A 26,406-nucleotide genomic window follows, 5' to 3' on the forward strand; every position below is an offset into this window, starting at 1 on the left:
GAGAGCATATTATTTTATCAGGATAAACAGAAGCTGGAAACAATAAACAAATGAACTGTGCAGAAGGGAGAAAAATATGTCAGACTTATTTGAAGAGGGATTCTATGAAGAAGAGCCTGCAATATTAGAAAGTGAAGTGAAAGCTTGTTGGAAGCAGCATTTGGAAGGAATAAAGTACTTGAAGTAAATAGGGTACCAATAGAACTGTTCCAAACTGTGGAGACGGAATCAGTCCAAATCCTAACAAAAATATGTCAGTAAATATGGAAAACAAAACAATGGCCCACAGACTGGAAACAGTCCATATACATTTCACTGCTCACAAGAAGGAATGCGAAAGAGTGCCGCAACCATTTCACTTATTTTCCATGCAATTGAAGTGATGCTCAGGGTATTGCAACAAAGAATATTAGCCTACATGGAGTGAGAAATGGATGATGTGGAAGCTAGATTCCAAGAAGGAAGAGACACTCGGGATATCACAAATATAACTTCAGTACTGGAATGCACCAAAGAATTTCAGAAGATGATCAGTCTGTGCATTATAGAGCACAGCAAGGCCTTTGACTCAGTGGGTTACAAGAAGTTATGGATTGTCCTGAAACAAATGGGTGTGCCTCAGCATTTGATTGTCTTGCTTCCTATGTAACCTGTATCATGGGCAAGAAGCCTCAGTATGGAGAAACAGAATTGTATAGGCAAAGGCATCAGAAAAGGGTGTATTGTATTTCCACATCATTTCAGTCTGTATAGAGAACATTTCATAAGGGAAGTTGGATTAGGATTAGCGGAGAAAGAGTGAAAATTGATGCAAAAGGCATCAATAGTTTTAAGATATGCACATGATACTATATTACTGGTACAAAGTAGCAATGAATTGAAATGACTTCTGATGAAAGTAAAAGTGCAAAAACACAACTGTAACCCAATATTATGAGAATAATAATCATAACTACAGAATTAGTGGCAACAGTGAAGTAATTGAAATTGTGAAAGATTTTACATGCCTGAGCTCAGTCATCAATTCAGATAGAGACTGCATCAAAGAAATTCAAAGAAGATGAAGACCTGGAAGGACAGCAATGGAGGGACTAGAAAAGATCATCAAGTATAAGGATTTTTCACTGGTGACCAAGATCATCCACACTATTCTATTCCCAATCACTATGTATAGATGTGAAATCTGGACAGGAAAAAATGGATATATTCAAACCATTGTGCTGGAGAGCTTTGCAAATGCTCTGGGGCAAGAGAAAGACAAGCAAGAGGGTCCTCTATCAAATTGAGCCAGAATTTTCCTTAAAAAGGAGAATGACAGAACCGAAGCTGTTTAACTTTGGACACACCATGAGAAGGTAAGACTCCCTGGAGAAGACAGTCATACTAGGGAAAGTTGAAGGCGGAAGAAGATGAGGAAGACCAAATAAGAGATGCTGCAATTCCACAAAGGCAGCCACAGTCTTGAAGGACTGTGAAGGACAGGGCATTTTGGAGGGCATTCATTTCTAGGGTTGCTGTAAGTTGGAAGCAGTGGCACATAACAAAGTCAAAATTAAAGACTTGTCTAAATAACAGTTTTCAACAAGCAACACGTGTTAAGAACAAAATGAGGCAGCCACACCCCCCAAGACAGTGTATTCTGCAGCATGGCCATTAGCATGGAGACGTTAGTGCACACTGGTCTAAATTTTACCAGAATTGGGTCACTAATAAAGGAAAATTAAGTCCTGAGTATTAACTGGCTCCAGTTTCCAAGATACAGCTTCAGGTCAAAATTGCATCAAAATAATTCAAAAGTATGAGAGGAATGTGCGATTATGCTCCATAACTTTTCTGCAAAATGTAATATAGCAATGAGAATGGTGCCACACCAATCGTTATAAATTTAGTTCACTCTTTGAAATTAGATGTGGTTCAGGAGGAGCATACAGTGCACTAAAGTTTGGGTCCGTTGATGTCGATGGCCCTGGATCAGCTGCATCCTGCTCATCGTCTTTATCATCATCTGAGTCTAGAGAGTAGGATTCTGGTGAATCTGGAATTGGCAAGTCCTCACCATGAGGTACAGGATGCAGTGCGGATGGAATGTTTAGCTATTTCACAGTCCACTTCTTTTTTCTTGAGATTCCTTTTGCAGTTGGGGGAATCATGCAAAAATAGCAGTTGCTACTATGATCGGTGGGTTCCTTCCACACCATTGGGACTGCGAAAGTCCCAATGGCTTCTTGTTTAGCCAGTGACGCAGATAAGTTGCACATGTAATGCAACAATAATGAGGGGCCCAACTCTTGTCCTGCTCCCCTATTTTGCATCCAAAATATAGTGGCGTGCCTTTTTTACCGCTGCCATCATGCTGCATTTTTGAGATGCAAATGTAACATCGCCACAAATGTAGCAGAAGTTATCTGTGCTGTTTACCCAGTTTTGAGGCATCTCAGCTTCTGAGGGAAAATATCACACAACTGTTCCTTGGAAATGTTAAGCAATGACACTTTCACAAGCCACCAGATGTAACTGTATGATGTGCAGGTCTGACCAAGAAAAATGTACCTTACAATAAAAGAACAATAAATTACAGTTAGGTAATAATCTTTAGTCTCAAAGTGAAGATAAATTGATACACTTCCATGTGGTACCATTTTCATTGTTCTACCGTATTTTGTTGAGAAGTCACGAGGCATCATGATCATCAGACACCTCCCTCCCTTGTAGGCAAATATACTCGCCTGTGTGTAACTCTTTATTGTAAATATCTTGAAAACTTTAGCCAACCAGCACCTTTATCACCTGTTTTCTCATTCATCTACTCAAAATATGTAAGAATTAGCACATTTTATCTTGGAGGTTGATAATTTCCCAAAATTTGTAGACCAGTTGTATAGGTCATTGTAGGACTCTGTTGTGTTTGCCACAGTCAACAGAAGGCCAAACTAGATGCTGAAAAATACGTAATCAGAATGATCAGATTTCCCACTGTGGTTTCATTTTGCATTAGCCTTGGAGAGACCAAACTGGAGGAGCATACATTGGGTTGTGGGGTGATCTCTCTTCCCTCAATGATCTGTTTTTCAAAATCCAAATTCCTCAGCACCTATTTGCATGATAGGGGAAACATAAACATGCCATACAGGTTTTGTATTTTATCTTACTGAGGCAGGTAGCTTCAGCATTGGACCACTTACAGCAGAAATCCAGTGCTGCTGTCCCAGACCAGTTTGCACGTATGCACATGTACCTTTGGTTTCTTTGAATTAGACAAAGCTGCAAGCAATCCGATCTTAGATTTTCCAATACCTTTATCTATTTGGGCCCTAACACTACTTTCTTCTGTGTTGCTTTTCTTCTAAGCATTTTTGTCCTCTCTAAGCAACTTTCAGTTTAGGTTTTGTACTTCACATCCCATAATTGTGCTATCCAAGCACAGAGTTTAACAGCAGGCAAAGAATTCCACCCTGATAACTTCCACTTTAGTTCATATGGCTGGAAAATGAGGGCACTGTCTAGTAAAATCATGGGGGGCAAGAAGAAGAAAAGAACAAGACTTGCTGTGCTTGGGAAGTTGGGATTTCAGTAGGGGAAGCAAATGAACAGATGTTCAACTGATTTCATTTTGTTTTATCCTGGTTGTTGGTTTTGTATTTTTCTTTGATTTGAATTTGCACTTCAGTTTAAAAGTTTTTAAGTGCATCTTTAGTAAGGTAGCTCTTAGCAAGACCTGCATTTTGATTCCAAAAGTTAGCCATAAATTGTTTCACTTGCTATGCAGTTAATGTTCTTGATTTCAATAGATTTGAAATCTGTAATAAGTAGGGATGAAGAAGTTCCTAACAATGTGCAGCAGCGCAGTTAGCTAGCAGTGTTGTTTAAACATGGACTTGCTCTTTTGCACCACATTGGTGCAGGTTCCTTCTTGGGACAGAAACTAAAACCAGTGTTATATATGCTTAAAAAGTCTGTCTGTTTAAAGAATATTAATGAGTCATTCCTTTTTTATCTGTTCTAGGGATTGAGCAGTCGCTTAAGGCAGGAAAGCTTCTTTATGAGGTACACCTAATATTTGCAGTTGTGCTGGATTTGTGCTCATGTGTGAGTGTTTTGCAGAGTGAGCCAGAGAGGCAAGGTAGGGCAGTAGAATTGAAGCTGGGCCACAGCATGTCTCTTACGGCCCTTTATTTGCAGATTGTTTAAATGGTAAGTTAATATTCTGAATAGAATGGTGTGGGGCAGGCGGCAAAGGCGAGTTCTGAATTTACTTGTGAATATCTCTTCTCCTTGCGGGGAGGAGCACAGCTAAGGCTGTTTCTCTGGTGCCGAGAAGGTAGGCTTCACCCTTCATGTGGAGGAAAGAGGCTTTAGAATCATACAGCTGAAAGGGATCTTGGAGTTCATCTAGTCCTGGAATCTCCAGCATGGTGCCACAGGGCACCCAATCTGCCTGCAAGCACTCTCTTGGCATCCATTATGGTTTCAGTCCCTCCTGATTTTTATTTTATTAGGTACTTTTAAACATGAGAGGCTGACACACTGCAAAATAAAGTGCTGGCCTCCAGTGCCATCTTTATTTCCAACTATGCTGCTGGGACCCATGTGGAGGCAAACCTCGAAAATAAGAATGGTGGGCGGCTGCAGCTTAGTATGCCAACACATCTAGAAGAAGAGAAAGATAAGCTATAGAGGAAGAGGGAGGTTTTGGGAGATGCTAGACAGAAAGGAAAATGAGAAGACATTCTTTGCCTTGCCTTCTTTGCATGTGTTTCTGTGGTGTACAGTTTGCCTGGGGTTTCTGTATTGATATACAGTATTTGTGTTTTACTGTTTATAGTGTGGGAGGTTTAACATTTGATGCCGTCTCTTTCCTCTCTGAAAATCATCTTCTTGAAATGGAAGCATATTTTGTTCTGGTTCGGGGAGGGGCAGACATATATTTGATTTGTCACTGGAACTTAGATCCTACCTCAGCCTAATATTTGGTTTCCTGATAAAGATATTTGTCTCTGAGCTTCATCAGTTTGCCTTCAGAATGGGTGTTGGATGAGGGGACTGTTGGCTTACAAGAGTGTTTTGGACCTCATAGCCCATCTCTGCCTGTTGAAGCCTGTCTCCCCAGACAACTCCCCACCTTCATCACAAACATGTGGGAAGTTTGAATTTGGCTATCCCAGTTCCAGAGGCAAAGCATTTCCCTATGCTGTTCACTCTTCCCTCAAAGGGAGAATGTTAGATGAAATTCTAGAAATGAAACAGCTGGTGGATTTAATTTCTGTAAATTGATTTAAGAATTTAGTTTATATTATCTTGGTTTCTCAATATATGTCATATATCCATATCCATAATCCTTCATTCACAGCCCCAATATAGGCAGAAAGCCCTTTGTTTTGCTTGTGTGCAAGCCCCATCCAGCCCTGCCATTTGTTGGGCTCCTTTACCATCACCAAAGCTTCAAGAATATTTTTATTGCTATGGGATGACTGCTTAACTTAAACTGCAGTTTAATAGCTCAGTACATTTCTCCTTTAAAAAAATAAATCTGTGGGATGAGAGCAGTAGTCCTTCAATCCCTACCCCAGCATTTTTCTGCCTTAGTTCTGACCAAGAGGACCCCAGTTTCTAAAGTACAAGCAGTCCTTTCGTTCTTTAGCTGCATAGAACTGACCCAATGAACATTCTTCGTTGTGGCCTCTGTGCATCACACATATGGGTGCTGCACCTGCACAGTGCCTTAGGCCGGAGGATTGAAAGCTAACGGTTTTGGCGGGAACTCTGCTCCCCTCCCCCTCAGTAGTATATATGGAGCAGAGTGTCCGCCATTTTCCCAGTCTTTGCGACTGCCGTTCGTTGTGCCTCGTGCTGCTTTCGCTCTCACTTAGATAATTTCTCACCCGTTTTTTCCTTGTTACTGCTTTCTCATTCTCTTCTCCAAGTTTATATATCCTTAGTATAGTTCTTCAGTTATTATTCTCGTTCGTCTTTTCTTCTTCTATAAAAAACAAACAAACCAAAAATATTATCTACTCCCGCTGCACTATCCTCTCTCTTTCTTTTCTGTGATGGCACAATGGGTGGCATTCCGCAAGTGTCTGGAGTGCGGGTCTAAGATGTCCCCGGCAGACCCGCATGACCTGTGCCTCCTCTGCTTGGAGGAAGGTCACAGGACGGATAATTGCGGTCATTGTCAGGCCTTCACTAAGCAGGCCAGAAAAAACAGAAAGAACCGCTTGCGAAGGCTATTATGGGACCAGGCTCTCATGTAATCGGACTGACTGGTTGCGAGATCTGCTTCTACTCAGGCTGCCTCTACTCGCCGCCCGACTTCGTCTGTGCCGCTGCAACACCCTGCTTCTGCTGCTCCTCCCTCACGCCCTTCGGATGAAGGCACGTTAACCGTGGGCGATCAGCCTGCTTCCCCGCCCAAAAAGCAGCGGGAAAAAAGGAAGCACACTGGCTCAGAGAAGCCATCTGCACATAAGAAGGCCAAGAGAGATAAGGCTGAGAAGCCGGCACGCAGATCTAAAAAGCCCGAGCATGTTCAACATCGCGAATCGGGCTTGTCAGCGCCCTCGGTCCCGACCATTGTCGTGGTACCGACCCCATCAGGCCCGACTTTTCAGGCGGCCACAGAAAGTGAGCCACCTCAACAACCTCAGGCTCCTCAACGTGAGTTGCTCTCAGACGGAGAGGTCTGTGACTCCCCACCTAGAGCTAGGTCCCCTATGCCTATGCCACCGGCACAGTTGGATGCGGAGATGGAGATGCCTCCTCCTAGACACCGAAGTCGCTCATCTGAGAGGCACTCTGATGAATGGGACCGTCCCTGCTATTCCTATTATTCGGGATGGGGAGATTACCGTTAATTTGGTTTCTACCCGGGCCCTCGGGACCATCCTTCTCTGCTGGCTTCTCGGGATCGTCCTTCTTCGTCGGCTCCGAGAGACGCACTACTGGCACCAGGTCAAAGGGAGAGCAGTCGATCCATGTCACCAGGAGACTCTTCCTCCAGCGCTCCTGTGCCTTACAGAGTGGACTCGGATGAGTCTGAAGTCGATTCCACCTCCCCAGATGTGGTGGTTACATCTCAGGGCCCTGGATCACCAGAAGAGCCACACATCTCCTTTGCGGAGTTGATGTCTAGACTGGTTCGGTTGCTGGAGATCGAGGCTCAACAACAGCCCAGTCCCAGCACCAACAGATTCTATGATGTGGTTCGAGGTGAACAATCGACTTCTATCGCTCTGCCGCTAATTATCATCTTGCGTCAAGCGATGACCCAGCCATGGGATCTGCCCACTCATCTTCAACCGACATCAAGGAGATACGAAGCCATGTACCGGGTTTGTGAGGAGGACATCCCGTTCCTCCTACAACATCCTAAACCGAACTCAGTCATGGTGGAGTCTTCGCAGGGCAGAGAGTCAAGGGGTCACATGGCTCCCCACGACAAGGAGAGGAAGATCGACTCCCTTGCACGCCGAGTCTATGCGGCCTCAGGGCTTGGCCTCTGTATATCCAATTATGAGGCGACATTGGCGTGCTACCAATATTTTATAATGCACTGCCTGGATAACATCATTTTGGCTCTCCCGGACAATCAAGGTGACCTAGCAAAGGTCTTCGTAAAAGAAGCCATGCAGGTCGCAATCCAACAACTCTCGACGGCTAGGCATCACGTCGATACTGACTCCAGGGCTCTGGTCAATGCCATCTCCCTCCGATGACACGCTTGGTTGCAAAGTTGCAACTTCCTGGAGGAGATGAAGAGAATTGAAGAGATGCCTTTTGACGGGTCTGGACTTTTCAACTCCAAGACAGAGCACGAATTGAAATCGATACACGAGTCCAGGATGACAGCTCGTTGTATGGAATTACACCCTCAACAAAGACGTAAGTGGTCTTGGACCCATCCGACATACCGACAACAATATCAACCCAGGCAACAGTTTCCGCAACGTCAACAACGCTGCAAACAACAGCAGTCTCAGCGCTTCCAACAAGGCCGTCACCGTTTTGATGGTGATAAACGCCAACGCTGATGGGCCAGGTGAACCTTTCCTCTACTCCCGTTCCCACCTTTCCCTCTCTCATTTGGGGACCGGCTGAAAGACCGACTCCCCATTTGGGAGTCCATCACATCTGATCGGTGGGTGTTATCCATTATACAGCACAGATACCAAATAGAATTTGACATTGTTCCTCCATTGAGTCCGATCCGGTTTACACCATGCTTGTCAGTATTGTTGGACGAAGTTCACCAGCTTCTTCGCAAAGGAGCAATTCGTCAGCTATCTCGATCTAAAAGACTCCACGGATTCTATTCGAGATATTTTACGGTGCCTAAGCAGGATGGTGGTCTCCGCCCTATAGTGGAGTTACAAAAGCTTAACAAATTTATTACACCAAAGAAATTTAGAATGACCACTCTTCAAAATATCCTACCGTTGTTGAGGAGAGAGGATTGGTTCGCCTCACTGGACTTGAAGGATGCCTATTTTCACATCTCCTTTCATCCGTGTCATAGGCGTTTCCTTCATTTTGCTGTTGCCTCAGAAATCTTTGAATTCACTGTGCTTCCCTTCGGGTTGGCTACCGTCCCAAGGGTTTTCACAAAATGCATGGCTCCAGTCTGCGCATATCTCCGTCTAAGGGGTGTTCAAATATACCCTTATTTGGATGACTGGTTGCTAGTCTCTCAGACCAGAGAAGGCCTTCTTTCCTCTATTCACATGACTTGTGCCTTGCTAGAGGACCTCAGCCTTTGTATTAACCTTGAGAAATCCTCTCTTATTCCTGCGCAGATAATCAACTTCATTGGAGCCCGTTTGGATTCCATGGTAGCGAGGGCATTTCTCCCTCGGGACCGACAATACAACCTTGGTCTACACATTCATCATATTCAGCGGGACAGAACAGTTCCTGCCCGATCTATCCAGAGACTTTTGGGACATATGGCTGCTTCGGTACCTGTAGTTCCATACGCCAGGCTTCAACTCCGCCCTCTCCAACTTTGTTTCAACAAGATGTTCTGACCACAACAGGACTTGCCTACCAAGCCAATCTGACTCTTGTCTGCCATCCTACGATCCCTGATATGGTGGACAGTTCCAGCATATTTGAATGTGGGGATTCTATTTCGACCCCCACAGCCTACAGTGACTCTTTGTACGGACACATCCATGGTCGGATGGGGAGCAGTGTGCTCCACTCTGCGCACTCAGGGTGCTTGGGATCGACAGGAATTGACAAAACATATCAACTATCTCAAACTCATGGCAATATTCAAGGCTCTATGATCCTTCGAGGACATACTTCGACATCAGCTTGTTCAGATAACCTCAGACAATATCGCCGCGGTGTTCTACGTGAACAAGCAGGGTGGAACGAAGTTGGCTACCTTAGCTCGACTGTCGATGCAAATATGGGACTGGTGTATCCCGAGGGACATTACTCCCATAGCGGTTCACCTAGCCAGTATGGACAATGTTGAAGCCGATCTGCTGAGCAGACACATGTCGACATCCCATGAATGAGAGCTGGATTGACAGATCTGCGACCAACTCTTCCGTCGTTGGGGACACCCAGACATGGACTTAGTCTCTACCCAACAGAACAGGGTATGTGAGAATTTCTGCTCCAGAGCGGGAATCGGACGGGTATCAGCAGGAGATGCCTTCATGATCCTGTGGAACAATATGACTTTCTACACCTTCCCTCCAATTCCACTTATAATGAGAGTGGTATCGAAGATTGCTCACGATGGGGCCACAGGACTGCTGATAACTTCGTGGTGGCCATGTCAAACATGGTTTTCCACGCTTCTCTGCATATCTCACAACGATTTTCTTCATCTTCCATCTGTCCCGTACTTAATAACACAGCAGGAAGGGACAGTCCGCCACCCACATTTGGCATTGCTGAACCTTACGGCCTGGCGGATTCGATGAGCGTCGATACCGATCCGATACCAACAGCGTTTAACTTCTCTGGGGGTGCTACCCACGAGTCCAATGCTTTGAATCCGTTGGCTCTTGCTACTTCGTCGGGTTCAACGGATTTTCCGTCGGGATCAACAGTTCTCCATTCAGAAATTCAGAAGATTCTTGAATCTGCGTTATGACCGTCAACCCGAAGATCCTTTGCAGCAAAGTGGCAACGATTCTCTTCTTTTGCCGAGTCTCGTTCGTTCGTTCCACATTCAGCATTGATAGAGAATATTCTTCAGTTTCTTCTAGAACTTCACCATCTAGGACTTAAACCATCCTCTGTAAGGGTGTACACAGCTGCAGTTTCTTACTACCGTGGCACTATACATGGATCATCCATTTTTTCACAACCTTTGATAAAAAGATTCCTCAAAGGACTGCAAAACCTCCATCCGAAGATAAGGCCAGTTATGCCTCCTTGGAGTCTTTCATTGGTGCTCCAGGCACTCACTAGAGCTCTGTTTGAACCCTTGGCAACTATAGATTTGTGCCTTGTTTCTTGGAAGACAGCCTTTCTTGTAGCGATTACATCAGCTCGAAGAGCTAGTGAACTGTGTGCTCTTAGAGTAGATCCTCCCTATTTGAATTTCCATAGGGAGAAGGTTGTTCTTCGCATGGATTCCTCTTTTCTACCGAAGGTGGCTACTCCTTTTCACATGAATCAAGAGATCGTCTTACCTGCATTTTTTCCATCACCATCAAATCCAATTGAGAGATCCCTACATGCGCTTGATGTAAGGCGCTGCTTAGCTTTTTACAGATCGAGGACTGAATTCATCCAGTGCTCCAATACTCTTTCTTAAATATTCTGAGCACGATAAAGGCTCTCCTGTTACTCCTCAGAGACTCTCCAAATGGATAGTTCAGACTATTGTTCTGTCTTACCAGCTGGCCAAGATGGACTTACCTGTAACTCCCAGAGGTCATTCCACACGAGCAGTAGCCGCTTCTTCAGCCTTTGAGGCAGGTGTTTCGATTGATGACGTCTGCAGGGCTGCAACTTGGGCTACTCCGTGCACCTTCGCCAGACATTATCGTCTGGATGTCCGTGCAAGACAAGATTGTTCCTTTGGAAGAGCCATTCTTTCAGCTGTTCAACGGTGATGACACCTCCCCTCCTCCAATTAGGGTAAGCTTGCTAATCAACCCGTATGTGTGATGCACAGAGGCCACGACGAAGAAAAGCAGGTTGCTTACCTGTAACTGATGTTCTTCGAGTGGCCATCTGTGCAGTCACACAACCCACCCGCCAGCCCCGCTCGGTGTCGGTGAGTGGAAGTTGTCGACAGTACTGTACTATTTTTTGAAGATACCTACTTCATCTTCTTAGGATGAATTCTTTACATTAGGGGGCGAACATCTGGTCTGTCAAAGACTGGGAAAATGACAGACACTCAGCTCTACTGAGGGGGAGGGGAGCGGAGTTCCCGCCAAAACCGTTAGCTTTCAATCTTCTGGCCTAGGCACTGCACAGGCGCAGCACCCATATGTGTGACTGCACAGATGGCCACTCGAACATCGGTTACAGGTAAGCAACCTGCTTTTTCACTGGTATCTGATTTGGTTAATGTTGTTTTCCAGGGTGACTTTGAAGTGAGAGGTGATGTAATCAATGGGAGACATCATCAAGGGCCCAAAAGAGCAAGAGAATCTCCTGCTGGAAAGGTATGGATGCTTTAACCATCAATCTGCCAGAGAAGTTGAAAATAAGAAGCAATAGGTACCATTCCTGCTGCATATATTCAAAGGAATGTCCCTAATGTATGGCTGACTTCTGTTCTTCCTAACATACTTCTGTCTCATATAGCAAATTGTTATTCACTGTTTATAGGAAATAATTACTCTCTTAGAGTATCCTGAGAGTTGCTTTCCTGTCTCCATTGAATGTGATGATTTTTATGGGCAAGAAATGTGAAGAATGTTGACTCCATTCAGTGTGAACAGATAGTGTGCATCCTTCACAGTTACGTACCCCCTGCAGTAATCCCTAATGCTTCTAGTCTGTGTGTATGGTCACACTTTTTGTTACTGAAATACTGTGGCTCAACAAGTGTCCAGATGCTTGCAGATTTTTCTTCCTTTTAAAAAATAGATATATGTATGTATATTCTAAGCTTTAGAACTTTTTAACTATTAAAAATGTATAAGGAAAGCGACTGGCAGGAAACAAAATGTCACATTGCCCTGTTACTAAAGAGAGAAAGTAACAACTAGTTTTTCAAAGAGAGAAGCAGTTATAATGGGAATCATAATTGGAACTGGGGCAAAAAGTGTCCAGGATGCTGCCAAACTTAAATCAGATTAACACAGCATGATTGAAGTTTGCCTCACTGCTCCTAGCAATCAAAAGCCAAAAAGGACTGCTGGTTGGGCCTGCATTTCTTGATCTTTAACATTATATTGATGGTGACTTGAAGACTGATGCTAGTTGGGGATGAGAAGTGAGATGTGCAGCTTTATAGTGCAATTTTTATATAGCTCTTTTCTCTTTCCCATCTGTTTCTTGAACACTGTTGCACACACTCATTCTTTGTGATTTCTGTACTTCACACAAATGGGCATATCACCTGCACAGAGCCTGTTGTCAGGAAGCTCCTATGGCTAAGCATTCAACTGCGGAGGAGCCCTTCCCCTTCCTGTTCCAGGGTAGCAGGGGAAGAGGCTCCTGCCCATCCCCTCTGTTGCTTTTTGACTGCCACCATGCCTAGATTGGGAAGTGCTTCTCTTCTTCACCTAAGTACCTAGCATTCTTTTGTTTTTCTTCCAAAAAACTTTTTTCTGCTTCTCTTTCCTTCTTCACAAACCTGATTTTTTCACTCTACCTTAAAAAAATCTTACAAAAATATGTGCTTCCTACCTGCTTTTCTATCCACTGCTCATTACATTCCTTCCCCAAGTTGCCCACTCCTATTCTTTCCAGCCTTCCCCTCTACCACGATGGCATTCTTGGAGGCTTTTTGGAGGTTTTTTGTGATAGCAGGCTCCTACCACCAATGACCATTCCCTCTGCCTCATCTGCCTGAGCAGGGGATGTGTTGTGGAGGTCTGTCCACACTGCCAGGCCATCACAAAGCAGACCTAGAGGAATTGGGCCAGCCACCTGAGGACTGAGTTTTGGAAGCAGACCCTTGAAGAGGGGTCCAGAAGCCAAAACTCCCGCTGAGCCTCCGTACTAAGAACGTTGACACCAAGAAACCAATGCCAGGTGCTCCTGACATCAAGACAAGGTCCTGACACAAAGTCATCACCAAGCTCCAGGGGTCAAACCGACACCAGTCACCAAGCCCATTGGCATTGAGGTTCCAGAGATCGAGGCACCATCCCTGTTGCCCAGCTCGGAGGACTATGTGTCAGTACTGGAGCAAGTTATTCTGAGGGCCCCATCCATATCATCCCTAGATGCAGCCGTGGTGGCATAGGACCCAGCATCTCCCTTGGAAGAGAGGTGTTGCTTCTCAGAATTGGTCTTCAGGATGGCCACATCCCTCAAGCTAGAGGCTGAGCAACTGTAGGATCAGGTCACCAACCCTTTCTTTGTGCCCTGGCTACTGATGACTCAATGCCTGTGGCCATCCCATTCCCTCCCACGCTACTGCAAGCCATCCAGCAGTCCTGAACCTGTTTGCCATGGCCAACAGCATGATATGCCCAAACTTCTGCTCCTGAGCCAGGTGGGGAGCCAGCCCCCTGGAAAGCACTTTCCTTCTCCAGTGGTGGGGAACCCTTTTCTGCATTTCCCATCCCCTTCCCTTTGATCATAAGAGTAGTTGCAAAGGTCAGGAGAGACAGGACAGACTGCATCCTCATCACCCCATGGTGGTTGAGGCAGCTGTGGTTCACCTGTGTTCCTCCAGCTTTGCCATGGGACATCTTCTGGCTCCCACACACCCAGGACCTGATCTTGTAAGGCCAGGGCTTGAGGTCTCTATCCTGACATTGAGACTCTCTGCCTCACAGCATGGAGAATCATGTCCTAGAGAGCCTGTGGCAGAGTCCCTTCCCCCGAAAGTCAGGTCCAACCTCAGGGCAGCTCTGTGAAACCACTTACAGGGAGTTCTTGTCTGGCAAAATGGAACACTTTCACCACCTTCGCACACCAGAAAGGCATTGCTCCACAACATCATCAGGAATGTTCTCCACTTCCTACAGACACTTTTCTGAAAAGAACTAACCCCCCCCCCCCCCAAACCAGGTTATTCTTAGTGGCCATATCCTCCATCTGTCCACCAATCAAGGGAACCTTAGGTTTCTCTCACCCTCCATCTTGTCAATTCCTGTGGAGCCTCCAGAACTGTGCCCCCATCATCTGACCATATACCCCAGCAGGGAGCCTCTCAGTTGTCCTGCTGGCCTTCATCAGAAAGCCTTTCGAACGACTGGCCACAGCCAACCTTCACCTCCTTCCTGGAAGGTTGTCCTCCTGGTAGTGATTATGTCGGCCAGGCAAGCCAGCAAACTCTGTACACTTTGGATCGACTCCCCATGCCTTATCTTCCACAGAGACAAGACTGTCCTTCAGTGAGACCCAACTCTCCTCTCCAAGGTCCTGTCACCTTTTCATCTTAAGCGGGGGGGGGGGGGGGGATATGGTCCTTCCCACATTCTTTGCTGCTCCTGCTAAACAGGTTGAATCCACCCTTCACACATTGGATGTCAGGCGAGCCCTCAGATTCTGTTGATCCAAAATGGAGCCATTCCACCACTCACTGAAGCTTTTCATTAGCTATGGTGGCCAGAACAAAGGGAACCCATGATCTGTGCAGAGGCTGGCAAAGTGGATCACAAGTACCAACTCTTTTAGCATGTGAAGTAACTGGCCTTCATGTGAGCACTAGCCTTGTCTATGGCCTTCCTCACTGGGATCCCCCTGCAAGAAGTCTGCAGGGTGACTACATGGTCCATGCCTTCAGTGTTTGTCAAGTACTACAGGCTAGACGACCATGCAAGGGACGACTGCTCCACAAAGCAGTCCCCTCCTCCATCCTCCAGTGACATCATCATCCCTCCGTCCTTCCTCGCCAGTCGCCCATATGTGTGATGTGCAGACACCATGAAGGCGAAAAGCAGGTTGCTTACCTATAACTGTCATTCTTCAAGTGGTCATCTGTGCATTCACATAACCTGCCCTCCGGCCCCACTTGATTTCATCCCTTTGACAATTGCCCCTCACCAGGGGTGCAAGGGCTTGACCAGGTCAGTGATTTCCCCTCTCTTGGTCCTGGGACCCTTGGCAGTCTCCAAGGAACTGAGGTGGCGGGCAGGAGCCTCTCCCCATGCTATCCTGGAAGAGGGAGAAGGGCTCCCGCCCAGTCAGAGCTTAGCTATTGAAGCTTCCTGATGACAGCCTCTGTGCAGTCACAAAGCCCATATATGTGTGAACGCACAGATCACTACTCCAAGAACAACCCTTACAGGTTAAGCAGCCTGCCTTTCTGATGCCCAGAAGGAAGTTATATCTACACAAGGTGGTAAAAAGCAAGAAAGGTGAAATGGCAAATTGCTTGACTTCTGTAATTCATGAAAGGTATCTTGAATTCTTGAGAGGTATTGATTCAGGGAGATGAGATAAATGAGAGCCAAGTGCACATAGTGTTTATGAAATTTAAGATTCAGGCAGTGTGATCCAATGGAGAAATCATACTGCTTTCAATGAACTTTCCAGTGAATAGGTTTTTGAAGGCATGGAAGTCAGCAAGCCTGAAAGTAAGAAGGTGAAATCAAGATAAGCCAAAATAGCCGGCAGTAGATAAAGTTGTGCAGAATGGAAAGAACAAGAACTTGTGCAGAGAAAGATGAAAAAGGAGATGGTTGTCTGAAGCAGGTTCTCCCCCCATTCCTTTTCAAGCAGACTTAAATGAAATCTTAGAAACACTGTCCTTTATTGAGCTTTGCAAGTTTCCAAACAGCATAAATCAAAGTAACAACCCCTTTGATGTGTAGAAGTAGTATCTGTGCATGTGAAGAGTTGAATCCAATCTGGAATATGTCACTCCTTTCCTACTCTTCAGAAAGGATTTGACTGCATCCTCAGGGTAGCTCATACTGCTTGCAGGCCGGATGGCAGGCCCGCTCTCGTGGCCTGGTATCCTTGACAGGATTGAAGACTTCCCTTTTGTCTCCCCACTGCTCCAGAACAGTTTGGTTCTCACGCTCCATCTGAATAACATGGCTTGGTGACACTGGCAGTACAGAGGCCTCTGCTAATGCCTGCCCACTCCCCTCCCCCTGTAGAGTGGAGCTAACCAGCTGGGGAGCCTTTCACCTGGGGGGCTGGGTCTCCGCTCTGCACTGGTCAGAGGTGGGTTCTTAATGAAGAAGTGGAAGTGAGATTGAGGTAGACCTGATGGGGAGCCGTTGTTTAGTTAGTTGCTCTAAATACTCTCTAGCTTTGTTCCTCTTTTATTCTCAAATCAGATTAGCTGGACAATTCCGGGCAGGGCAGGACTCTATTTGGTTGGTTCACACCCATAGAAATTCCAGAGTTCCAATGGTGAAGTGTTCAGTTCCTGACTCACACACTGTCCTCCTCAGCTTTTTCAGGGCTTGAAAATATGCTGCTATGAGCCGTTCACTGACATGCTCCCAGGTAAGTAGATGGGGAACCTTGAAATGAACGCAAAGACGTTCACATGAGCTGAAATCAGTCTGGGTTTAGGGAGCTCTCAGAGGCTCTTCACTCGCCTTTCTTTATCCAAAGGCAAGGCAGAATGTAAACCTCCACATGATTTGGTGCTGTTAATTCACCAATGGTATTTTCTGGTAATGTCCAAAGGGGTGATGTTAAATTCTTTGCCCAGGAGCAACTTCTGTGCTATCGTATTTCTGTATGCCAAACTATGGAATACAGCCGTATCTTAGGAGCACAACTCTCCAGGCTCTCAGATTCTATTAAAAAGGAAATGCCAATGTATATCTTAACCTATACAAAGGGCCTCTTTGGACTTAGTGTTTGTGTGCAGTGAAGGGACGGTAGTAAAGTATCTGTCATTGTAGATTAATGTTCTGTCCCTCTCTCCCTTTGGGAATTGCTCAGAACAACTGGAGTGGATGGTAGAGCTGTGCGGTGCATCACTTGTGAAGCAATCTCATTTACTTGCATGTCCAGCAGTAAGTTTGTGTTCAGTATTGTAAGTACAGCTAAATGGGCCAAACTGGGTAATTGAGTTTGATCCTCTTTAATTTTTTCTAAGATGCTAATGAATTTGGCTTGCCCTGCATTTGGTTCAGCCTGACTCCCATGGCCTATGCTAAATACGGGTGTTAGAGTTAGAGTTAGATAAATAGTTCTAGACTAGCCTAGTACTTTCTAGATTTTTTTTACATTCTTCATACATACATACACACACAGGTTATCTCTCTCTCCTGTTCTTTCACACATGTGCACACGCTTACATCATGCAGATGGGGCATCACCAGGATCACCACTAATGGTGGCAGCAATCCCAGCAGCTTCAGGGGTGCCAGGAGAGGGAAGAGGCTCAGCACACTTCCCCAAAGGCCCTGGTTACAATTGCTGATCAGCTGAGTGCCAGGAGAAATTGGATGAAGCACTTGCCAGCTTGGCAAGCCACTGGGAGAGCAGGCCTGGCCTTTCAGTTAGCTTTATTTTCTCCCCCTCACTGTTACTTTGTTACCTTAATCAAAGTTGCACCCACTCTGGCATGTTCTTGTCGTCCTCAGTTCCCATCTGGTTAGAGTGTGTGCTGTGGCATGGGTCCTGATCAAGAGAAATGGATCCTGTACCACTCAGCTAGTAACACTTTCTTCCTTCTTGTCTTCTTACCTTGCAACCTCCTAGAACTCTGCTGCTGTGGTAGTGGTTCAGCCCGATGCTTGGGTGGAAGGCAGTGCCTGTCAAGGTGAGATTATAAACACTGCTCACGTCTCCTCCCATAATGTCCAGTTGTCTGCAAGTTTGGGATACTGAATACCAGCCCTGTAGCAAACTATCTAGAAGAAACAGTAGTATTCCAGGGGCCCAAGAGTCCATTGGTGTTAGCTTGGCTCACTCCTCTAGTGTCCTTTGTCATCGCCACAAACTCTTCACCTTCTGTGAACTTTCTGGGCAACTGGTCATATTTGCACTAGGTCATGGAAAAGGTAAGAAACTACCAGGGTCTCTCATCTCCACAATTCAGATGTCTCTGGCTGCTCACTTTCTCCAAACCACAGTGCAAATGAAAGCTTGAGAAAGGTAAGAATTCCATGTTCTGCTGGCATCTTGTTCCCCAGAGGTGATTTCCTTCCAGTAATTTGCTAAAAAGTATTTGTGAGAATCTGCCAAAGGCAGTTGCAAAGTATCCTTTTCTGTTCTCACATATATGTTTAACAGAAATGAACATATGTAAGTTGTGCTCCTGGCCTTTTCTGCACTTTCCAGGTTCGTTTTCAAAAATAGAATCAAATGGGGAGAGAGAGTCAGGTATCCGTGAACAAGAAGGAATCCTATCATCTTTGGCTTTTGTACGTTACCTATCTCTTCCCCAAACATGAGCAGCTTGAGATGAGGAGAGAAATTAGGTTGACCCACCCTTGCATCTGCACACTGTCACTCAAGTTGTTTGCCGACAGCCTGCTAGCGATATAAAAGGATGCTACAGCAACAATGTAAACCAAGGGAGAAGACCTCTGCCCTTGATCGCCTATCTTTGTGTCATGGCATTTTGAAAAGTCATTCATTAAAGATGCTCCTAAAGAAATCACACTCTTGAATCCTCAGGGTGTGGAGAGAAAGGAAAGAAGACTGCCTGGGGTTTAAAAAAATCTCACAGTTGCTCTGGTTTTGCAGGCTTCCCACTGGAATGCAGTGCTACTATAGTTTCACGTGAATGGGTGCTGGACAGTGTTGCATGCTACCAACGTCAGCCATTTGATGAATACATTGTGGAACAGAAGTGATGGGGTGGCCTTCTGGAGTTTCTCATGAGTGCCGAATCTTCAGGATAGGATTTCTGTGACAGTTTTGTGGAACACTTACTTACAAGATAAAGATTTCAGTTTGCATAAAGATGCCTTGTTGCACCAAAGGCAGAACTACAACTGTGAAACTTCTATCTTCATCACAGTGTTTTCCATGAGTCAAGAAATAATTTGCTGACTTAATTATTATCTAACTGTTGTCTTGTTTAGGAACCCCCCTCCCTGCCACACAGACACACAATGTCCTGAAGATCTATTCACTTGAAAGAGTTATATGGAACAGAGAGCTTCAATTAACTCAGCTGAATAGTAACAGTTTATTTGCTTGTTTCGTGGGAGAATTTTCATAAACAAAGATGTACTTATGCTGGATCACTGACACAACATCCTATTCTAAGAAAAAATGTTGCTTAGACAGTGGTTGAAAGCACAAGAATCTATTACAAAGGCCCATTGTGTCAGAAGGTAGTACATACTGACTTAAATGTTTGTGTTGCATTAAGAAAACAAGGGCACCTCTTTCATGAGACAGACAGAAGCAAATGATTCAAGTGGTGAATTAGAAAGGGTAGTGGACTGTGGTAGCCACATTGACTTTCTGCTACTATCTGCCTCCTGACTGGCATGAGTTGCCTCTGTGCATCTCTGCTTGCTCACCATTGTGGGTCACAGTGTTGAATCCACCCTATCTCAGCACACCGGAAGCATTTTGCCCTCTTTCTGATCCGGTGTGATGAACCTGCCTCTCTGTCTGCCTCTAGCTGCTTGCCTTGCTTAGGCAGTGCCTGTCCGTGTTATTTTACGTTAAAACACTGGTTTCCCTGGAAAGGTGCTCAGGTCTGAATCTGGAGGCAATGAAACACATGGTTCATAGAGAAATGATCCACCCACATGATTGCTCTGCAAGAGAAAAATTGCAGAGACAAGAGAAAAAGTTAATGCCAGAGTGAGAATTGCTGTCTTAGCTAAAGGGATTTCTTTAGCCAAAAAAACAGACTGAAGCCGATAGAAGCCTGGTCCTGCCCCAGTAAGGGGATCTGGTGGCACAAAGAAGCTGCTGTTGTCAAGACCAGAGAACCTCTGTGTGCATGAACCTTTGCCGTTATTGCCACACAGAGTCTTTGTCACTCAGTGGATCTTTTCCTTTTGGTCTTCACACGAGCATTCCCAGCAGTTCAGCGACATTAAACCCCTCCCCACATCTACATTGAAGATGAGTGCTGTTGATCTGTACTACTTGGGGGTGAACATCTGGTCACCGCTATGCAGCACAGCCCAACACTGTTCTTCAATGCATAGCTGCACAGTGAGTGGGTAAATAAGTTTGTGTGCCTCCCTTCTATTCCACACAGGCAAAGAAATCTGTCAGAGTGGCCCCTGTGAGCTTGTTAGCTCTCTTTGGGCAGCCTATCCCGCAGTGCTTGGGGTCGTAAAGGGTTCCCATTTTGATGATCCTGGGGAAGTCTCAGACTTTTCTTTGCAACAGGACTGGAATTCTACTTGGCTGTCATTTAACTTAATAGACCCATGCATAGCTAGCTAGCACCCAGTTCTAATGGGACTGGACAGGGCTCTGAGACCCTTGCTAACAGCCAACACTAAAACAGGCCATCCGTGTTCAAAGACTGAGCTTAGCCTGGTAATTCATACCAGGCTAAGGAACCCAGAGGCAAGGAACCAGTCTGGGGTAAAGTTCATCCACTGCAGCACTAAATCGAGAATTTCTGTCACTGGTAGAAGGAGAAGGGGTTCTAAAATGCCTTCTTTAAAAGTGCCATTTCTCTAATTCTTTTAAGTTGACATGGGGGTACATCTAATGCTTAATTTTGAAGTCATATTTTCTTGCTCATTTCCAGAAAGATATTAATGCTGAGCCAGTATTCAATAAATAAACAGCCATAGACCCCCCAGCTTTTAAAAGTGAGCATATGTGGTCAAATGTGAGCAAAATGCATCTCTTTCACAAAGCTTGCAGGAACCTTTTTGACCATTGCCATGTTATACAGCTGTATCTATAACCACTGTATTGGGTATATTTTTGTACATTATTTCAATCTGGAATTGGATAAATGTTGGAAATAAGAAAATAAAGTAGTTCTTTACACAGCACTTCATTAAAATGCAGTATTAGGTGTATTACTTTAGAAAAAAGACATTGTTTGATGTATTATTTTGTTTTTACTGCCATGGATGGGAAAAGGTGTGTGCAAGAGAAAGGATGCTAGATTGGCTTGGCTTGGCTTGGCCCCGCTACACTTTGTAGGGGATAGTGCAAACCTAGAAGAGAGTGCTCTCTATCTTCCTTGCAAGTTAGTAGCAAACCAGTTCTGATCACAGAAACATAGAAACAGAGCGAGTCAGAAGGGTCTTCATGGGTCATCTGGTCTGAACCTTGGCTCCAGCCAGCTCTGCTCATGACATGCCTACCAGCCTATCCTTAAACACCCTCATTGATGGGGCCTCAACCACCTCCCATAGAAGCCCATTCCATACCCTCGGGGTCCTAACCATCAGGAAGTACATCCTGGCATCCACCTTGAATCTTGGTTCCCTGAGCTTTGCATTACGTCCATAATCCCAGTTAGGACCAATGATGTTGTGGGGGGCAGATTGGAAGAATATGTGATTCATTAACCCATCCACCTTGCCTTCCCATATATCATGGGATAAAACATCCCTTCAAAAGTTTACTGGCTTATATACTGCAAGAACAGGGTTTACAGGCTTATATTCTGCCTTTGGGACAGAAGAATATTTGCCACTTCTGCTTGTTAAGAAATTTATTTTCAAATTTATACGCTGCTGAATAGCCTGACAGGGTCCTCTAAGCAGCTAACAACATTAAAATACAGACTAGCATTACAATTATTACAAGTACAGTGTTGAACTTCATGGCCAAAAGAAAGATAAAGTACATTCTATTCCTAAATATGTATTTTGTAAAGAAAAGTTATCAGTAATGGACTTTGAAAGGGTTTACATTTCATAAAAACATCTACAGAAGGAGGCTCAGCTCCACTCTGGAACGTTTATCTAATAAGAGAACAGTTTCTCCATGTGTTCTGATTATGAAAAATACACCCAGGTTTCTTACTTGCACAGTTCTGTATGCATGCAAGAAAGAGAGTGTTCTTTCTCAAGGCTAGAATTTCTTGCTCTGGTTTTGGAATTTGCATTATCTACCCTTTAAGATTATTCCAAAAATGGATTACTAGAACAATTACCACAAAAACTAAAATTAATAATTTCCACAGGGTAGCAACTTACGCATAAATGCAACGACCACCAAAAGAAAAAGTTCCACCGTCCAATTAAAGGAAGTCTATTGTGACGAAAAAGCCATGCTACTCTATTCTATATTGACTTTATCTACCATGTGAAATCCGCCTAGAGGTTTCTGAGATCTTAATGGATAGGGCAGGGGGAATCCTTATAGGGAAAAGCATTTGTATAACCCCAGAAAGTTCTGCAATAAACAACAGCCCTGTTGCCCCTTCCCTGTGGTGCAGGAGATGACAATGACTTCATAGGGTGGGGAAGAGGCCTGTCTTTCCTCATCTCAGGTGTTCTTCATCCTCCCCCACATCCACATAGCAGGAGCCAGGATGATCTCCCCAACAGGGACTTGCTTGCCGGTTAACATTCATTCGCTCTAAGGCTAAACACAGGCTTTACTGTGAGTGGTATATTTTAAATGTTTTAGTAAAGCTTTTGCTGGATTTCTGTTCGTTTATTTAAGGTTTTTGTATGCCATCCCAATTACTAAAAAAGTCTCAGCGGCTTACAGAGAGTAAACCAAAAAAGAGAACCTATAACAATGACAGAAAAAAAATGGTTTACATAAGGTTACTCTAGACAGAGCAACTTTTACAAGCTTTAAAAAAGGGTTAGTAAGTGAAGCTTGCATTCTGTAAGTGCAGATGCATACTCAGGATTACTGTTTTCCCAAATCTAAAAAAGAGAATGAGGAAGGCCGAGGCATTCCTTAAATTTTGTGGAAGCCTTACTGTATCATGAGTGGTAGGTGGCGGAGTAAGTGGTAAATCACAAGCAGCTACCCTACAAGAGTTCATTGAAGCTGCTTCTGTTTCCTTTTATCTTTGTACCACAAAGGATCTTTGCATGTGAATCACATGATTTAAAGGAAATCAAAGTCAGCCACTCCCCAAAGCAGGGCCATGCAGCTACCACCCTTTTCCCTATTCTGCGTTAGCCTTCAGCATGCAAGAAGCATGATTTCCAAAATGAAGTGGTAATTTCCTAAATGCACAATGGCACTTTCAGTGACAGGTTTGTTTGCTGCTGCTATTGGAATGAGAAGTAGCTGTGTCATTGCGTATTAGATGCAGATAACTGCCTAAGGAGGGCTGATTGGAAGCAGCAGAGTCAATAGCCTGATTGCATCAAAATTATCCCCATCCACAGAGTGTTGTTGCCGGCAGCATGTTTTAACTGTCAGGTAAAGCTCACCTGACTACAGCTTGCTTATCTTTGAAGCCCACCTTGGCTTCTGTTATCTGGCTTTCAGGAGATTATGGTTATCAGGCAAAACATTACCCAGGTGGTATGAAGGAACTGCCAGCAACTCCCTATAGGGGCTGCTATGAAATTAGCTCAGTTTGGGAGGTGAGCATAGAGGCAGAGCCTTTAGAAAGCCTCGGTAGCCAAGACTGCAGGGGAACAAAAGTGTGTACCCACCTTAACATTGCATCCAGAATGTAGGCTTTGGCTTTTCCACCTTTATGTTTACATCACCTTTACCAGCCTGAAGAGGAAGTTACTCCTCTCCTTATAGTGAAGCACTGGCCTCTCATTCTAGACCCTTGTTCCTTGCTTCATGAGGCGTCAAACGTTTTTCTCCTGTAATGCTTTTGGTGACTGCAGTGCCGATGCTCCAGTTCTGGGTTTGCTGTTCATACAGCTGTTTGCTGAAAAGGCTACATCCCAACCCAGAGCTGTTCATGAATAATGGGGAGTTACCCATCGTATAACCACATGGAGGAAAGCACTTTTCATTTCTGTATTCTCCCCTAAAAGCCCCTCCATTCAGAGATGCATTTTCCCTTAATCATCCTTGATTTTGCTTTTCTAGGATCATTTTACACTTAAGATTTTCATAACTTCCTCTATGTTTTCCTCTTTGTTAACAAGGCTTTTATTATATTTATATCCCTCCTTTGAAGCTGGCTTATACAATCCTCCTCTCAGTCTTACTCGAACAACAGCACAGTGGGGTAGGTTTGGCTGAGAGTCTGTAACTGGCCCAAAGTTACCCAGTGAACTTAATGGTCAAGGGGAAACTAGAACCTGGACCTACTGGGTCCTAGTCCAGTAAAGTGTACTGGTTAAGTGTATCTTATTTTTCCTAGAACTTTCAATGCTTCTTGGGCTCTGTGCATCACACATGCAGGGTCTGCTCACAGAAACCTTCTGTGGCTGGTAAATTTTTGGCAGGAACCCTCCCCTAGTGCCCCATCGCAATATCTGTAGTCATCCCCTGCCTACTGGCACAACTTTCTTTCAACCGCTGTTGTGACAGCCTTATAGTGAATGTTCTTTGGTTCACTTTTTCCTCATAGAAACTTGCTGAAATTGAATTAGCATTTCTCTCTTTCTATCGTCTTGTTTTTCATCTACTGCATTTGATTTTGTGTTTTTATTTTGTTCATCTTCTCAGAAACAACTGAGGCCATATGGACCTTTGGGCCTCTTTTTACAGCAGAAAACTTCCTCCAGCCGATAGACACTCTTCCCGTCTTCTTATTTGGAAGTCACAATGTGTTATAGAATAGACAATTGTTCTTAGAATAGACAACTGTCAAGATTTCATTGAGCAAGCAATGTGCAGTTCTCCCAGGACAGCTGGTGCTGGGGAGGCCCCCCCCTCTGGGGCTGGAAAGGCAGATTTTATTAAATTTTCTGAAGGAGGCACAGCCTCCTTCAAAGTCTCCAGTTGTTCCCCCCACCTCATGCTACGAGGCATGTTTTGCAAATTCAGTTGAATGCAGCTTTAAAGAGATATGTGTTTAGTTTTTGTCCAAATACGTGCAAAGAACAAGCTAGGTCAAGGGGACAGAATTTTTTTCAGCCTGTGGGCCAAATTCCAGTTTAGAGAAGATCTCAGGAGTTACATTCCAGTTGTAGGCAGGGGAAACATCAAAATCCAGGAAGCTATCAAGTAGTAATTGGGGGAAGGGATTCAAGCCAGAGGAAGGAAAGGTGGCCTTCTGGAGCTCCTCCCCTCTGGAGGACCAGATTTGACCCTCAAGTCTGAGGTTAAGCAACCTGGGGCAAGGTACTTGTCAATAGGAAGGGGGCTTCACAGTGTTGGGGACACCAGCAAGAAAGCCCTGTCTCTCGCATGTACATGCCTAACAGATCTTAACAGCAGGAACTTAATAATATGAGTGTAAGTACTCCTTCAAATAACATGGTCTTAAGATACTAAGATTAGGATCAAGACTTTGAATTGGGACTAGAAGCATATTGGCAGCCAATGCTGTTAGCACACAAATTGGTTTCTTTTTCTTCCATCACTTCCCAGACCCAGCACCTTGGTAACCATGCTCTTATTTATTTTATTTTATTTATTACATTTCTATCCTACCTTTCTCTCATTGTGGAACTCAAGGTGGCTATGTATGGTTCCCAGGTAGTCTCTCCTCCAAACTCAGGCCAGCCCCAGACCTACTTGGCTTCAATATGCTCAGAACAATTGATTTGTTTATTGATGTTGGTTTTTTAAAATTGCAACTGTGGGAAAAGAAGAGTGACCAAATGCTGGCATTGTAAACACCCATATTTGGGTAAAAAACAAGACAAAACAAAACATAGCAGTAGCTGCTGGAAAATGCTAGATATGCCAGATGTAAACTAGTTTATCATCATAGTAACACTATTTATGATCCTTACCCAGCCTCCACAATCCCCCAACAAAACCAAACATCAGTGAAAAACCACTGAGAATACAAAACACATACAGAAAAAAGGGAAAACAAAACAAGGAAACAAAAACGCAGCAACAATCAGAAGTACTTCGAACTGATCTTGAAAGTATTGCTTATGTATGTATACATATACGCTTGCACATGTGCTCACAGATATTCAGAGTTCCTGTTCCATATCGCTAATGCAGGTTGACATAGGCTAACCAAATGTAAGGATGGGTGTTGAGACGTTGTCACCTGCAATATATTCTTTCACAGGATGCTAATGTTGTGACCTCCTCAGTCCATTGCGTGGTTGAGGGAGGTGGTTTGTCTCTCCATCCCTGTAGTATGAGTCTCCTCACCCCCGTGAGGGCTCATACACTCCACTTGAGGGAGACAGAGCAGAGCTTCCAGGATGTGGGGATGCAATTCAGCAATGCATTGACATCTTTAACAAGAATGACGTATTTAGGACAAAGCTGCTGCATCTAACAATGTCCAGAAGGGGGCCACCTCTGGGCATTTTCACATCATGTGTACTAGTGATGCCTTTGCCATTCCACAACACCAACATTTATTAGAAG

The 26,406-nt window shown here is 44.6% G+C and overlaps 1 protein-coding gene across 3 annotated transcripts in view; it reads left to right on the forward strand.

Moving 5' to 3' along the window:
* The window catches only part of BRCA1 (BRCA1 DNA repair associated), a 70,849-nt gene extending 49,836 nt beyond the window's left edge, over positions 1 to 21,013 (forward strand). For 2 of the 3 annotated variants that reach the window (XM_044418730.1, XM_044418732.1), the window contains 6 exons: positions 4,004 to 4,044; positions 11,556 to 11,639; positions 16,506 to 16,560; positions 17,008 to 17,081; positions 17,773 to 17,833; positions 18,355 to 18,863. In XM_044418730.1, the coding sequence (XP_044274665.1) occupies positions 4,004 to 4,044; positions 11,556 to 11,639; positions 16,506 to 16,560; positions 17,008 to 17,081; positions 17,773 to 17,833; positions 18,355 to 18,467 (428 nt within the window). In that variant the 3' untranslated portion in view covers positions 18,468 to 18,863. Of the gene's footprint in view, positions 1 to 4,003; positions 4,045 to 11,555; positions 11,640 to 16,505; positions 16,561 to 17,007; positions 17,082 to 17,772; positions 17,834 to 18,354 lie in introns of all 3 variants that reach the window. The other variant, XM_044418731.1, reaches the window with a different exon arrangement.
* The last annotated feature ends 5,393 nt before the right edge of the window (positions 21,014 to 26,406 follow it).

This window comes from Varanus komodoensis, unplaced genomic scaffold (genome assembly GCF_004798865.1).
Source record: "Varanus komodoensis strain SLA01 unplaced genomic scaffold, ASM479886v1 scaffold92, whole genome shotgun sequence".
Taxonomy (NCBI): domain Eukaryota; kingdom Metazoa; phylum Chordata; class Lepidosauria; order Squamata; family Varanidae; genus Varanus; species Varanus komodoensis.